Consider the following 15,754-nt stretch of genomic DNA (forward strand, 5'->3'; position numbering starts at 1 on the left):
AGAAGAGGGCAGGGAAGGGGAGAGGAGAGAAAGCTGGTGTCCTCACCATTTCACAAGGGTGGAAGGGAGGGAAATAGGAAAATAAAAATGAAAACCTGCATGAAAGCTCCAACCAAAGAGAACTCAGGGGAGTCAGCAAGGTTCAGATAGTTGTCTCTCCCTTTGGGTGATGGGAAGAGGGAAGAACTGCTGGTTTGAGACCAGGTGTGAGAGGGAGGAGTGAGACAGCGGGCAGGAAAAGTCCTGAGCAACCTCAAGGCTAGCATCTGTCTCACAGAAAAGCTCAGGTTTCAGTAAGACTTTTGATTTCCACAAAATATGTTTTTGCCCTATAACATCATTTCTTTAAGGTCATAAGATTTAATTTTAAAATACTTTTTCCCAGCACTAGAGATCCAATCTCTGGGAGGATGATATTCAAATTTTACTCATTCACTCCATTCTCATTGAGAACGACGTTTAGTTTTCGAGGTATAAGAGAAATTATGTTGATTCCTGTCCTTGAAGGAACTTCTATTTTATACATTGTCAAAAATAACTAGAATATAAACTCTGAAGTAAAAACTATCTTTAAATATGTATTGCTCAAGGATTCTGAGAGTTTGGCGAAAATTAAAAAAAACATTTTTTTTTTTTTGTATTTTTCTGAAGCTGGAAACGGGGAGGCAGTCAGACAGACTCCCGCATGCGCCCGACCAGGATCCACCTGGCATGCCCACCAGGGGGTGATGCTCTGCCCATCTTGGGGCGTTGCTCTGCCGCAACCAGAGCCATTCTAGCGCCTGAGGCAGAGGCCACAGAGCCACCCTCAGCGCCCGGGCAAACTTTGCTCCAGTGGAGCCTCGGCTGCAGGAGGGGAAGAGAGAGACAGAGAGGAAGGAGAGGGGGAGGGGTGGAGAAGCAGATGGGCGCTTCTCCTGTGTGCCCTGGCCGGGAATCGAAACCGGGACTCCTGCACGCCAGGCTGACGCTCTACCACTGAGCCAACTGGCCAGGGCAAAAAAAACACCCATTTTTTTTTTTTAACAATAGATTTCATTATGATATTCAGAAGGTAGTATAATAGAGCTATTTCAAACAGAGCTCATAGAATACTTCTGAAGAGAGAAAAAAAGCAGATAAGCAAATACACACCTGCATGACTCAAATATTATGCATCTGCTCCAAAGCTTTAAAACTAATAAGAAATTTTGTTTCATGACAGCAATTAGTCTTTAAAAAGATGGGTATCCATTAACACAGTTTGGTAGTACAATGACAATCAATTAGTTATCATTGTTCTATTCTGTAGAAATAATTGAAAGTAGATGACTTCTGAAGGAATTAAAAATAAGCTTGCTAATTAATTCTAATAATTTGGCACAGGAAATTCACTTTAGGAATCTTTCTCTTTGGATCTATACAGACTTAGAGTAAAATTCTTTTCTGCTTTGGCTCTTTCTAGTTAACTTGAATCTACTCTTCCTCCATCCATCTCATCCCACAAATCCTAGTTAAACTATCTATATTCCAACTGTAATATAAAAGTAAATATCAGAGTACTTTCAAGAACCAAGAAGCTGAGAAAAACTCCCTAAGAGATAAAATTAATTACACTTATTAAGACATTTGGACAATTAGTTGGAAGTTACAGAAGGCAGATATTAGTTCAATATAAAGAAGAGCTTCTTAAAGATTAGGATGAATCAAATAATTTTTTTTCCAAATGTTTATAACTCCTTGGTTTGTTCAAATGTAATGAAAATCCTTTATTGGATGTTGTAGAGTTGATACGAGTTGATTCACTGAGATTACTGAAGAGTTAGTCTAGTTGATATATAAGGTTTCTTCATGCACTGAATGAGCTTCTCTAGCTGAAGTTATTTTTTAACAAAGGAGTTATTTGCATGTGTCCTCTGTCAGAAAATTATAGTATTTATTCAGTGTATTCCTTGCCATTGTTCTGAATTGAGCCATTCAGATAATCATGAACCTGCACACTGTCATTCAGAAAAAGAATGAAATAAAGACACAAAATTAGATGTGAGATGCTCGGAGGACATTCCTTTTATGCCTATTACCTCTAGTATACTGAAGAACTAAGTATTTCAAAAGGATGAATATATCTGGAAGTTTTATAATGGGGGAGCTTGGTGTGGTTCTGTTGAGTTGAATAGAATATAGCTGAAAGCTCTCTTTTGTGCCTCTGCACAAAATTCCCACAAATATAGTTCTATCACTAATAAAAATCCTTGTATATTTCTCAACACGGTATGTCTGCCAGTATGCTTAAATAGAATATAGCTTGAAGATTCAAGGAGTATTACACAGGTCATGACAGCAAATTTATTTGAAGAGATGGCATACCATTATTGGACAAGTCACCCCTGATGACTACTAGAACTGCTGCCACAACAATGAGCAGATATACTCAAAATTAGGTTTAATGATATTCAGTTAATTGGCCTCTCTCCAATCAATTTCTCTCTGGCTTAGGTAAGCATCATTAACTTAAATCAGCCCCCTCTGGCTACACTGCCCATAGCACCTGTCTCTCTTAAGGTAAGATGATCAGGTTTCAAATCAGCACAGGTTACCTTTTAGAAATACTGTGATAAATATCTAGAGACTCTTTCTTATCAGTGTGGATAGCCATTCTTCCTCATAGCTACTCAGCACCCAGCATCTCTTACCTCACACTTGAAACCCATGATTTTCATTGCAGGTTAGAATGCTTTCACCTCTAGGTAACAGGTAACTCAAACTAGCGCAATAAAACAATTTGTTGGCTGTTATAATGCCCAAATTTTGTATGCCCTTATAACTTGTTCCTATTTAAAACACTGTTGCCCTAAGGATTATAATATAATTCACCTAAACTATTGTAGTTGTATCTTGCCTGGTCAGCCTACCATTCAAATCATAATTTCATATAATAGACATTTATCTATTTATTCAAAATTTTATGCTATTTTGGGGGATTGAATAGGTCAAATTGCAGTAACTAAATAAAGACTGTCTATGGTATAGCATCTAATGGAATTGCAGAGGTTGACGACATAGGTTTACTCCTTCTTGTTATATACATCTCTGTAGGGTGAATGTGTCTCTGTTCATGCCATATTCACTGCAGGTCCTTGGCCAAAGAAACAGCCTACATCTGGAAATTTGCCTGATAGTGGGGCACATGGGAAGAAAGTATGACAAAGCACAGTTTGGTGCACAAAATTTCTTCCAACAAGTTATCAATACCACACTCATATTTCACTGACCAAATCAAGTTGCTTGACACAGCTGACTTCAAGGAGTAGAGGAAGAAGTATATATCTTTTCCAAGGAAGGTAACAGATATTGGTGAAGGGTAAAGCAATCAACCACATGACCTTAACATTTTGAGCAGGGGGCAGCAAACAATAGGTTGTCACATGTTTCTGTAAATAAATTTTTATTAGGACAGAACCATAGCCATTCATATACATGTGCATTACAAGGCAGAGATGAGAGATTATGACAGAGACTATGGCCCAAAAAGCCTACAATATTTACTTTTTTCCAGAAAGTATTTTTCTACCTTAATTTGGAAAGGCAGAAAGAGATATGTATCAGCATTTAAAATGAAGTGTGTCCCACTTTCATATTTATTTCATGACTAAACACTTTTGGGGGAAAGCAGGCAAGGTATAATTTAAAAATAAATCAAGCAGAGGTATTATTAAGAAAACGTGTCATAAAAAATGTACTATGAAACTGCAGAGGAAACAGATGATTGAAAAGATGAGAGAAGGTCTTTGAAGGAGATAATATTTGAAGTGAGCATCGAAAGGAATAAGATTTCTTAGGACTGACTGCCTTCAGGGGAGAACTATCACAGAACTAAGGAAAAACTCGAATAAGGAAAGTTAGGGTGTACTAAAAAACTGGTGAGTACTTGCGATTAAATGCTAGGATTTGTGTTGAGTTATGGGAAATAATTTTGTCCATGGAAATACAAAAACATCATCTTGAATTTTTATATCAGAACTATACTATTAAAAGAGCACCAAGGGTGTTGAAAAGGTGTTCAGGCTTTTAAGTTTGGCTTTGTCATGTAAGTTGTGTGACCTTCCTCTCTGAGCTTCGGCTATCCCTGCCTATGAAAGGAGAATTAATCCTCCTAGTTTTTTGAGGATCTAATCAGGCGTCCCCAAACTACGGCCCTATGGGCCACATGTGGCCCCCTGAGGCCATTTATCTGGCCCCCGCTGCACTTCTGGTGGTCAGTGAGAGGAGCACTGTATGTGGCGGCCCTCCAACGGTCTGAGGGACAGTGAACTGGCCCCTGTGTAAAAAGTTTGGGGACCCCTGATCTAAATAATAAATGTATAGCTGTCTTGGGCCTGATACATAGTAGATGCTCAAAAATCATAGCTCTGTTTACTGATACTCCTCTTTTCCAACCCTGGTCAATCCACTTTGGCGTTGATGCCAGGTCCATTCCCACCTGACACACACTTTCTGGTCTTTGAGCCCCTTTTCATGTCGTGCCCACTCATTGGAACAACGTGCTGCCAGCTACAATATCCACCTCAAATTTATATTCTTCCAAGGAAACTCTTAAAGTGGCTTCCCATAATTTAAAACTAAATCATGTGTGCTGCCTTCCTTAGTTACTCATAAGATTTTTGAGGGAAGAAATTGTATCTTGGTCTTTTTTAGAATCTTTGTTATATTTTTTATTTTTTATTTTTCTACTGATTTGAGAGAGAGAGGAAAGAAAAGAAAGAAGCATCAACTTGCTGTTCCACTTAGTTGTTCCATCTAGTTGTGAACTCATTGATGGCTTCTCAATGTGCCCCGACTGCGGATCGAACCGGCTGGCTACCTTGGCACGCCAGAACAACGCTCTATCTATCCAGATAAGACACCCAGCCAGGGTCTTTGTTGTAAAACTCTACAAGCAGCATTCACTCATGGCAGAATGATGCACAAAAAATTTTTTTTTCTTGCTAGGTTCCCTGGTTAATATATGAACAATCTTAGAAAAACCTTAGTTCTGCAACGAAGTTGATCTTTATAAATAAAAAAAATACAAGGTCGTACATTGATTTAGTTGTTAACCTTTCTCTGAATTTTGAAAACAATTAAACTGAACTGTATTCTTTGTCATTAACATAAAGGGAAGACAGTTTTGAAATCACATTCATGAAATTTTCTAAACAAAAAGAAGCTTTACCATTATTGTTTATTTTCCAAGAATTTAACAAATAGCATATAGCCTAAGACCTTCTTAAATTCTTACTGTGTAAAATTTACTAGTGAACAAAAGAACATTTAAAATAAAGAATCCAGTGTATCTGGCTTAATATAACACAAGGCATTTCTGATTGTTCCTTTTTCTCTTGATGAGTTTAGATATTTAATGTAGTACTTACAAAACAGGAGGTTCAGAGTCCTAAGGTTGGACCTGGTGAGTCTACGGAGCTTGGGGGAAACCTTAAAGCTCTTCATGTTCAATTTTTATCCCATCACTTATAGATCTCTACTACTCAGTGTTTTAAAATATACATTATACATTTATCTAGTATTTGATGTATAAAATTTCTAAATAAAAATTAATTATATGTATACTCAAAATTTATTTACTAACAGGGTATAGCATATTTTAAAAACTTGAATCATTGGTTAAAGGAAAACTGTATATATAATAATACCTCTAATAAATAGAAATATTTAGTAATGCATTTCTTGTGTATTTAGCTTTTAGAGACAACAGAGATTGTTTTTTTTCTATCTAGACTACATTAAGATACAATACATAATTTTGAAAAAATACTGGTTTCTGGTGGTGAAGAATCTTCTGGTAGCTTTGGGATCCCATCCAGCATTTTTAGGCTTGGCAAACAGGAGAACACTCTAAAGCAAAAATTAAAAAAGAAAAAATGAGTAACTATTTGAACAAAAGCAGTGCTTTCAATTACTATGTTCATGAATAAGTAGTCTCTGCCAATTATTACAAAAAGATGAGTGGCTATCACTTTATTCTGTTTTCCTTTAATTTGCAATGGGGTTAAAATAAAATACTGTTCATGTTCATTGTGCCATAGCTGGTCATCTCAAGCAATTACTAGATAGTTCAGTTATTTGTTAAGTATTGTTCAGAGAAGTGGGACTGCTTCCAGTCTGTTTTTATAAGAGATTTTATTCTAATTTTTACAAAATTCTATAAAGGAAATTAATTGTGAATTAATTAATGAGTGAATTTAGCCAACTAACCATGCGAGAAAGAATGAGGTCATGATGTATGTGCATGGTATGAAGTTAGAAGTCTTAAAAGGAAAAAATAAAGCAAGCCCATGTTGTTTAGTGATAGTTAAGGAAACATTCTGGTTGCATAATAATACTGTTCTGAGTTATTTTCTCTTGACAGAGAGTGCTTTGAAGCTCAAATTTCAAATTCAGACAATCCTTTATGTCAACTCAGTGAAACACTAATCATATACCTAGCAGTGTTATAAAGTAGCACTTTCTTTCCAGTGAACAGCTTTTCTAGAAGGCTGGGGGCTCAGGCCAGAGGAAATGCATGGCACTGGGATTTTTCCAAGATGAAAGATATGGAAATCTGTCAGCTGACAGGCCAAGTCCGCTAATGATGATGCTGACCTCCTTGAATCGCCATTGGTTGCATGATTCTTTTAGCACCAAAACCTTTCTGTACAATATCTCGTTTCACCCTCACAACACATCTGTCAGGTTTGCTTTTAGCCCCCATTTTAAGTAATTTATAAAGCCTGTAGGTGACAGAGCAAAGATTAAAATCTAAGTCTTCTGGATTCCAATGTTTAGACTTAGCTGATAGGAACTTCTTTCTAGTCACTACTATTTTTTTAAAAGTCAAACTATGCTGAACTAATATCAAAATAACTTCTGAAGAATGACAGAAGAGCTTGCTTGTGGGTATTCCAGGAAGTGGGCTGCCCTCTGCCTACTGGGACTTACACTATTAGCTCTATCTCTAAGTCCTTTCCCTTTTGAATTGTGCTGTCTTCTTACTGGAGGATCTGAAACAAAGGAGGAAGGTAAAGACAGTCACAATTTTAGGTGACAATGATCAAGCACAGCTCGTACTTAAATCATTCTAATCATAATGGTAAGGGTCACTGAAGATCTGGCCCAAATCCTCAACTCAAGGATGAGCAGTGGCAAAATGAATGCTGTTATAATCCTCACAGTGTGGATTTTTGCCTAGGCAACTAAGCCCCAGTTTGGATGAATTTGGGACTTCAGCTAGTTTCTCAGCAGAAGTGAATACTTAAATCTTTCCTCATATTTTAAAATGACCACATACTTCTGTTTAAAGTAACCCTGTACTACCTAAGTCAATACACCCTGGCTTTTTATAGCTTGAATGTCAGAACATATCTGCCTTGGACTCAATCCAATATACTTTATACAAGAAAAATAGAAGAACCTCATTATATACTTCATTCCCACATAACTCTATACCACATCATGAATTTTGAAGACAGATTTATAGTGAGACCTCAGGGCATATCAGACTTCAGACAATCTTAATACGATTATTGTAAGGCATTCTTTAAAGTGAGGCAAGTGACTGAGTTGGAGCTAAACTTTTATAAAATTGCACATATAAATGAACAAAAATGACATATAATACTAATAAATTATCTTTAAGACTGGACATAGGATTTTTTTTTTAGTGAATAATGTTAAAATGTCCAGCTAAACCTCCTCTGACTGTAGGAAATATAATTTTAAACTTCAAAACATTATTATGGTTAAATATTAAAGCAAATGTGCTGCTAGTTCTCAATTATGAGAACCAATTTGAGAATTCATTATAGCAGAGCATGCAAGTTTTGCTCTCAGACTAGTCAGAAGTGAGACAACTGTGGTGATGAACTTTATATGGTAACAACAGATTAGAATTTTATTTTTACAATTGTTCACTGTACATCAGGGGTTGAAGCTTCAAAAACTACACAGACCTCTGAAATATATAATGTAGCTGTCATGGGGAAATGGCAATGTGAGAAAGGAAGGTAGTGAGAACTGTTTCTTCTACTGAAATTGGATGTAGACTGTTGGGCAGATAAAATATATTATGCTCACTTTGTTAAAGATGGCGCTGCCCATGTGGAAGCCTGTCGCCCAGGTGATGATATTAGTTGCCCTTCCTGCTTGGGATAGGCGTGATTATATTACTTGTGTGTTAGGGGAGGGCTTTCACACCAAAAGGTTTTAAAAGGAAGAGAGATCACATTGTTCTGGGAGAAGAGTGATTGCTTTCTAAGAGGAGGGCAGAGAGCAGGGAGGAGAGCAGAGAAAGGCCACGTGGAGGAGAGGAGAAGCAGTCAAGATGGCAGAGTGCTGAAAAAGAAGCCAGTTAGTGCAGAGTTTGTGCAAAAAGAAGGAGATGGGGAACAGAGGTGAATAAAGCTAGTGAGCTAGAAACCTTTGATTCTAGGAAACTCGGATAAGTCAGTAGCTTTGTGAGCACTGAATGAGTGGGATTTGAGTCCAGTGTGTGTTTTTACTTGCCCGCTGGGTGCAAGCTAGGATTAAAGATAATGGCCCACCAGTTTTTGGCTCTGTTGTTTCATTACCATCTGTCTGAATCAAATGTGAACCTGCATGGGCCAGGCTGCTGTGATGGTGGCTGTGCCTACGGGCTTTACATAGACAAAGGACTAAAATCATAGGAACAGGAAGGGAACGTAGAGGTAAATCTAAATCTTTGTATAACAGATTCAAACTGAGAGATGAAATGTCATGTGGTGCTATGGGGACAAATGCAGGTTGGAGAACTCAGTTGCTTGTTTATACTCTTTTAATACCCATAAGTATACTACTAGTGGTGGTGGGACTTAGCTGGAAATAAATAGGTGGCCATTTTACTTGGTGCTCGCTCCAAGGTGGTTTAGATTCCATTATTATCATTAGGAGTGTTTCCACTAGTGACAAAGGAATAAAAATGGTTTATTATTGGCAGGTTTTTAAGCTCTTTCAATCACTAGAGTAGATTGAATTAATTACTTCTTTGTATTCACTTAATGGTGCCCATTGGCCCAAAGGAATGAAAATAAAACCAGAGAATAAACAGTTTATAAGATTATCACATTGACCTTGATAGGCATCTATATTTAGGAGTTTTTAAAACAGACATAATGTTTATTAAACATGAAAAAAAATTCATAGGATCTGAACATCTAAAATAAAACATATTTGTATATGTAAAGTCACAATACATGAGGAGGCTGAATTTTTAACAGCAATCATAAATTAACAAAGTGTGTATTAAAGAATTTTTTAAGATAGAAAAAGAAAGAAAAGATTAGTTCAAAATTATTTAGGTGAGATTAGAAGCATGAAATATCCAATGCATAGTCGATATGATAAATATTTGCTGAGTGCCTTTAAGAAGAAAACAATTATTAAGTGTGATAATTAGTGAAGTACAAGAGGTGACTTACGGCACTGTGGCCTTACCGTTTCCGGTAATTTTGGTGAAATTCACAAGGGTTCCTCCTGAGCACAAGGGATTCTAGTGGAGTGCACCGTAAACTGGAAAGCCCAATCAGAGTCTCAATGTGGTTCTCAGCCAAGGATAAATGATGTATCTGAGGTATCTTTGGCAATTGTTTGAAAGATGTGAGATGGTTTTTGTTCATGTTTAAGACTCTGCAGCTGAATACAAAATATAAACATCTTTTCATTTGTCTCCTAACCAGGATGGTAAGCTTCCAAATCTTGCATAGAACTGGTATGTATGGCTAACCTAAACCATAACTTTTCAAAAGAGTGACAGTGATGTTTTCTACAAATGTCATTGTAAATAAAGAGAAATATTTATATTAAAATATTAAGAGAAAATAAGCAGGGTATATGACATTGTAAGCTTCCTGGTCATAGGAATCTGTTTTCTTTTCTGGCCCATGGTGGATCCTCAACTTGTCCGGAATGAAAGAGCAAATGACTTGTATAATCTCAGCCAAGAAAAGTTCTCCAGGAGAACATAATAACTGTGAAGAGTATTACTTCTAAATTGTGAGGTTATAGTTATTTTTCTCTCTCTACTTTTCTGTACTTAAATTCAGAAATATTAAGAAAATAACATTATATTGGAAAAAAAATGCCTTTTTATATAAAGAAAACTAAATGGTTTTTCTTAGGAGAAGAAATGTGTAGTTGCTCAATTTTCTTTATCTGCTGATTCTTTCCTGAGGACCTCTGTCTGCTGCCACCAGGGCTCATCCTGCCTAGTGAAGCAGACAGCAGTTCTCTACAAAGAAAGTTCTCAAGTGATCCAGAGCAAAGAGGTAGATTATCTTATGATCCTTGGAAGACCAGAGTCCATATCATATAAAATTTTTTAAGTTTGTTCTGTCACTGTTCTGATTGCCAACTCCATCCTTCCATTAGAATGTGACCCTGAAGCCAAGACTTTTATCAATTACCTGTGGAGTCTTTCCCCACAGGAACTCAATAAATATGACAAGTAAAAATTGCTATCTTACCATAATAATGTATATATAATGTAGTTGCATTTCTGGACTACAATACATAAAGCATGGCAACATTTACTACCAATACAATTCTATGAATACAAATTAATTACTGCCCTAAAAATTGATAATAGCAATATTAATTTGGAAGATGATAAATTTTTTCTCTCTAAAGTGCAACTGACATATGAATTGACCTTTATACCTTGCTCAGGCATCACTTAGTGCTATTACCTCTAAGACCTGACCACATGAGGTGAATTGCAATATGTACAGACAGTGGTCCCATGTCCCCAAATAGCAAAGATTTGGTTTTAACTTAGTAACTGACATTCTAGGAAGCAGATACCTTGGCAATCTTATGGCACTTAAATCCACCAGTGAATTATCCACTAACCAGAGGGTTTCAACTCGAATTAGTCTTTTAAGAATCCTGTTGAAATTTGCAACTTGATAAGGGTCCCCCAAATCCTGAAAGGAAATGTTCAAATTCTGAAAGGAAAAACAAAAAGCAAGTTGTTTGTTAGCTTTTAAATTTAAAATAGTATTAAGAATATGTTGTATGTTATCTAAACCCATAGTTGCCTTTTCTGTCCTCTAACATGTTCACACACCCAAACACTCACAACTATATTGCAGAGGTTCTCGAGGTAGTGGGGATGAATATCCTGACTGAATACTGATAAAAATGATGTTCAAAGTTGGGGGCAGGACTCTCAAAGAGATTCTGAAATATTCTAGGGGTAGAGAGTAAAGGGGATGAAGCTCTGTTTAGAGATTACTGACTTAGATAATTAGTTACCTTTAACCTACTTGGAAATACTAAAGATCACATTTATAAACATTTCAGAGTTAGGTACCATCATTCAAAAGATGGAAACTATGATTTTATTTCAGTTACTAGATATTCATACCTAAAAAATGACATATTTCAAAGATAGTTGATATTTTATTTTTCCTTGTAACATCAGTCAACTGTGATGTAAAGGCAATTAAAACCATTCTCAGTAGTAACGTTGCCCTTGAAAACTCTGTTTCTAAAAGTAATCCCAACTTTCTTATTTCCACAATTTTACCATCAATTTCTATCAATAAAAGTTATTAAATAAAATGACAATCCCCTTTTTAAAAAATTTGAAGCAAAATAATTGGTACTATTTTTATGGAAATATAGATATCTCTATCTTTAAAAAGATAACTAGGCCTGGCCTGTGGTGGCGCAGTGGATAAAGTGTCGACCTGGAAATGCTGAGGTCACCGGTTCAAAACCCTGGGCTTGCCTGGTCAAGGCACATATGGGAGTTGATGCTTCCAGCTCCTTCCCCTTCTCTCTGTCTCTCTCTCCTCTCTCTCCCTCTCTCTCCTCTCTAAAAATGAATAAATAAAATAAAATTAAAAAAAAAAGATAACTAAAGTCTTGATGTTTTTAGACATTAAACATTATAAAATTTGGTAGTTTAAGTTTCTTTTTCTAAAAGTATAAAATGTCTTAATTTTTAAATAAAACATAAGCAGTGATAAAAAATTATATCTGTCATTTCTATATTAAATGTTACCTCCTCACCTCAGAGAGCCATTTTTACCACTATTTCCCTATTAAATTTTCTCCGATAGTTTAGAGTCTATTGAGCCATTCTCTTCAAGTACAGTAATCTCAAAGCCAATTAAATTTTCTATGATAATTTATTATCAAGGCTCCATTCCCTTTATAATATATGCATGGTTTAAGTGGCAGCTCTAAAGAATGAATGCATAATACACTGAAATTATTACCTGTACAGAGAGTCTTGAGAGTGGAGGTTGAAGTTTTAAGTGTAATATTTACAATTTTTAAATAAATAAATAGGTGCATTCAATTTTTAAGAGTAGAATGTGTGCAGCCATTATATTGGCATAATTTTAAAATTATTTTTTTAAAAAACAAGCACTGTGCAGAGAAACAATATTCTATTTTCATATTTTCCACTATCAAGTTATATAATCTCAGGCAAATAATTTCTCTTTCTGAACTTCCACTTCCTGTTTAGAAAGGAAGGAGTTTTGACTAGACCCTCTGTGAAGCTCCTTGTTACCCCCTCATTCTGTAATTCACCAACATACAGGATAAATCTATGAAGCAACAGTCAACAAGAGACCCCCAACAAGCACATTTTAAACACAGTTTCATTTCCAAAATCTTCGTGCACAATTTGTTTATTTGAAAGAAACAAATATGTGAACATACCACTCTGTTGTGAAGAAGTTGATTCACTCTTTTATGCTACCAGCACTTCCCCTTTTCAGTTAAATCTTTAGTTCTCTGCCTAGATTTGACTTGTTCCAACCAGAATTCGAAGTTAGAGTAATTGCAGCCCCACAGTTTTGTAGTGGTCAGGATGATCAATTGAGAGGGCTATTTCAGTGCTAGTGCCTCAGTCATCTGGGTTATTTTAAGCACCAAGAAATCACAGCTCATATCCTTTGTTGATGGAAAGTTTGATTTGTTTCAGGATGGTTCTGTTCAAACCAGGCTGGCTGCCCCAGCTGATCAAAACTTTTGGCTTAACATGTTGTTCAAGAGACTCCAGAATGCCCCATCAACTCATTGATTGAGAGTATTGTCCAATATTTGAGGGTTTTTTTAAAAGAATAATCTCAGTTTCAACTATTTTAAACTTTTTCAAGCAAAGATCAGAAATGTCAGGATAAAGAAAAAGTTAGAAAATAAGAAACAAATCATAATGAGGAAGGGACTAAAAAAAAAAATAAGAAAAGAGAGAGATGGAGAAACCCAAACATCATAGTTTTAGAAAGAGCTCTGAAGAGATATTTAAATATTTATCGTGGTAATAACCCTTAAAAAAAAGTGCCATACTGGCCTGACCTGTGGTGACGCAGTGGATAAAGCCTCGACCTGGAAATGCTGAGGTCGCCGGTTCGAAACCCTGGGCTTGCCTGGTCAAGGCCCATATGGGAGTTGATGCTTCCAGCTCCTCCCTCCTTCTATCTCTCTCTCTCTCTCTTCTCTCTCTCTCTCTCTCTCTGTCCCTTCCTCTCCTCTCTAAAATGAATAAATAAAAAAAAAATTTAAAAAGTTCCATAATTTAATAAGCTAAGAAAATAGGCTTTAAAAATAAAAGCATTTTAAGCCCTGGCCGGTTGGCTCAGTGGTAGAGCGTCGGCCTGGTGTGCAGGAGTCCCGAGTTCGATTCCCGGCCAGGGCACACAAGAGAAGCGCCCATTTGCTTCTCCACCCCTCTCCCTCTCCTTCCTCTCTGTCTCTCTCTTCCCCTCCCGCAGCCAAGGCTCCATTGGAGCAAAGTTGGCTCTGGCGCTGAGGATCGCTCTGTGGCCTCTGCCTCAGGTGCTAGAATGGCTCTAGTTGCAACAGAGTGATGCCCCAGAGGGGCAGAGCATCGTCCCCTGGTGGGCATGCCGGGTGGATCCCGGTTGGGCGCATGCGGGAGTCTGTCTGACTGCCTCCCCGTTTCCAACTTAAATAAAAGCATTTTTATTTTTTTTATTGGGGTGACACTAACATAATTATACAGGTTTCAGGAGCCCAGTTCTACAACACAACTCTTTGCACCATATTGTGTGTTTACCCCCCCATGTCAACTCTTCGTCCACCACCATTTCTGAAAATAGGGTTTTTTTTCTGTTTTTTTAAAGCTCTCACCTTGCAGTCCTCCCAATTTTCTTGTAGCCATGTTTCCCATTTGTTTTTTTCAACAACTTTTTTCCGTAGAGGTAAGAAATACTCCTCCTCTGTGAAGAGCAACTCTTCTGCAGATGGTCCTAGGCAAAATTCACCAGGTAAGAACTTAGAAGTAGGTTAGGGCAACAGGACTGACATCTTCAATTGGTATTTGACCAGTTGTTTTAAATCTCCACTCTATATTTGCATTGAGGACATTATGATTTGACCCATATTATGTCCTAAAAGTGTGAACAGTAACAAAAAGAGTTGAATGTTAACTCTACATAAATGATTTCTAGCCAAGGCAAACAAGAAAAATCACGAGAATAGTGATTTTAATCTTAGTATAACTTTGTCTTTGGGGATGTGAAGTCAATCCTGACTTTTCCTCTCTTTGTATAATTTTAATTAGCCACCTGCTCTTACCAGTTTTCCCCTTGAGAATCTTTGTTCTCTTGTCAATGTCCAGACCCTTATCTTTTCCTACCTGAACTGCAACTTTCCCTTGGATCTTCTTGTTTTAATGTTCTCTCCTCCAAAATAAATAATACAAATTGTCATCCAGCCTTCCTTAAAGTACAGCTTTACCATAAGACTCACATGTTGAAAACATTACAGAAATTTCTTGGTCTTGGCTGGTTCACTCAGTGGTACAGTGTTGGCCTGTGTGTAGATGCCCTGGGATTGATTCCCGGACAGGGCACATAGGAGAAGCACCTGCCCATCTGCTTCTCCACCCTTCCCCCTCTCGCTTCTCTATCTCTCTCTCCCTCTCTCTCTTCCTGTCATGTAGCCATGGCTTGATTGGAGTGAGTTGGCCCCAGGCACTGAAGATGGCTCCATGACCTCTGCCTCAGGCACTAAAATAGCTCAGTTGCTGAGTAACAGAGTAACACCTCAGATGGGCAGAGCATTGCCCTCTAGGTGCATCCCTATCTGGGCACATGAGTGAGTCTGTCTCTGCCTCCCCTCTTCTCACTGAACAACAACAACAAAAAATTTTCTTGGCCCTGGCTGGTTGGCTCAGTGGTATAGCATTGGCTGGTATATGAAAGTCCGGGATCAATTCCCGGTCAGGGCACACAGGAGAAGTTGTCATCTGCCCCTCTCCCTCTCCTTCCTCTCTGTCTCTCTCTTCCCCTCTCACAGCCGAGGCTCCATTGGAGCAAAGTTAGCCTGGCACTGAGGATGGCTCCATGGCCTCCACCTCAGGCTCTAGAATGGCTCCAGGTGCAACAGAGCAACGCCCGTGGTGGGCATGCTGGGTGGTTCCCGGTCAGGCACATGCGGGAGTCTGTCTCTGCCTCCCTGCTTCTCACTTCAGAAAAATAAAAAAAAAGTTTAAAAAAGACATTTCTTATTGCCTATTGAATAAAGATGAAACATTATAACTTGTCAGGCAAGGTTTCCCACAATTTTACCAATCTCCATTTCCAAACTTATTTCCTGCTATTTTCTAACCTTAACGTCCTCTAAATTAGGTTTGTACAAAACTTTCAAGGTTAGGGAAAGGATATGCTGTTTCTAGTCTGGAGTTGGGTTCTGGGTAATTGTTCTACTCTAAGTGCCTAATTTTAATTTTCTGAGCTTCAAT

At 37.5% G+C, this 15,754-nt stretch overlaps 1 protein-coding gene across 1 annotated transcript in view; it reads right to left on the reverse strand.

Moving 5' to 3' along the window:
* Positions 1 to 3,447: 3,447 nt before the first annotated feature.
* Positions 3,448 to 15,754, reverse strand: part of LOC136379565 (uncharacterized) — a 94,917-nt gene continuing 82,610 nt past the window's right edge. Inside the window, exons 4-7 of the mRNA XM_066346929.1 lie at positions 14,140 to 14,258; positions 10,831 to 10,973; positions 9,466 to 9,663; positions 3,448 to 5,871 (exon numbers count right to left, since the gene is read on the reverse strand). Of these exons, the coding sequence (XP_066203026.1) occupies positions 5,760 to 5,871; positions 9,466 to 9,663; positions 10,831 to 10,973; positions 14,140 to 14,258 (572 nt within the window). The 3' untranslated portion in view covers positions 3,448 to 5,759. The remainder of the gene's footprint in view (positions 5,872 to 9,465; positions 9,664 to 10,830; positions 10,974 to 14,139; positions 14,259 to 15,754) is intronic.

The sequence above is a fragment of the Saccopteryx leptura genome, chromosome 8, assembly GCF_036850995.1.
Source record: "Saccopteryx leptura isolate mSacLep1 chromosome 8, mSacLep1_pri_phased_curated, whole genome shotgun sequence".
NCBI lineage: Eukaryota > Metazoa > Chordata > Mammalia > Chiroptera > Emballonuridae > Saccopteryx > Saccopteryx leptura.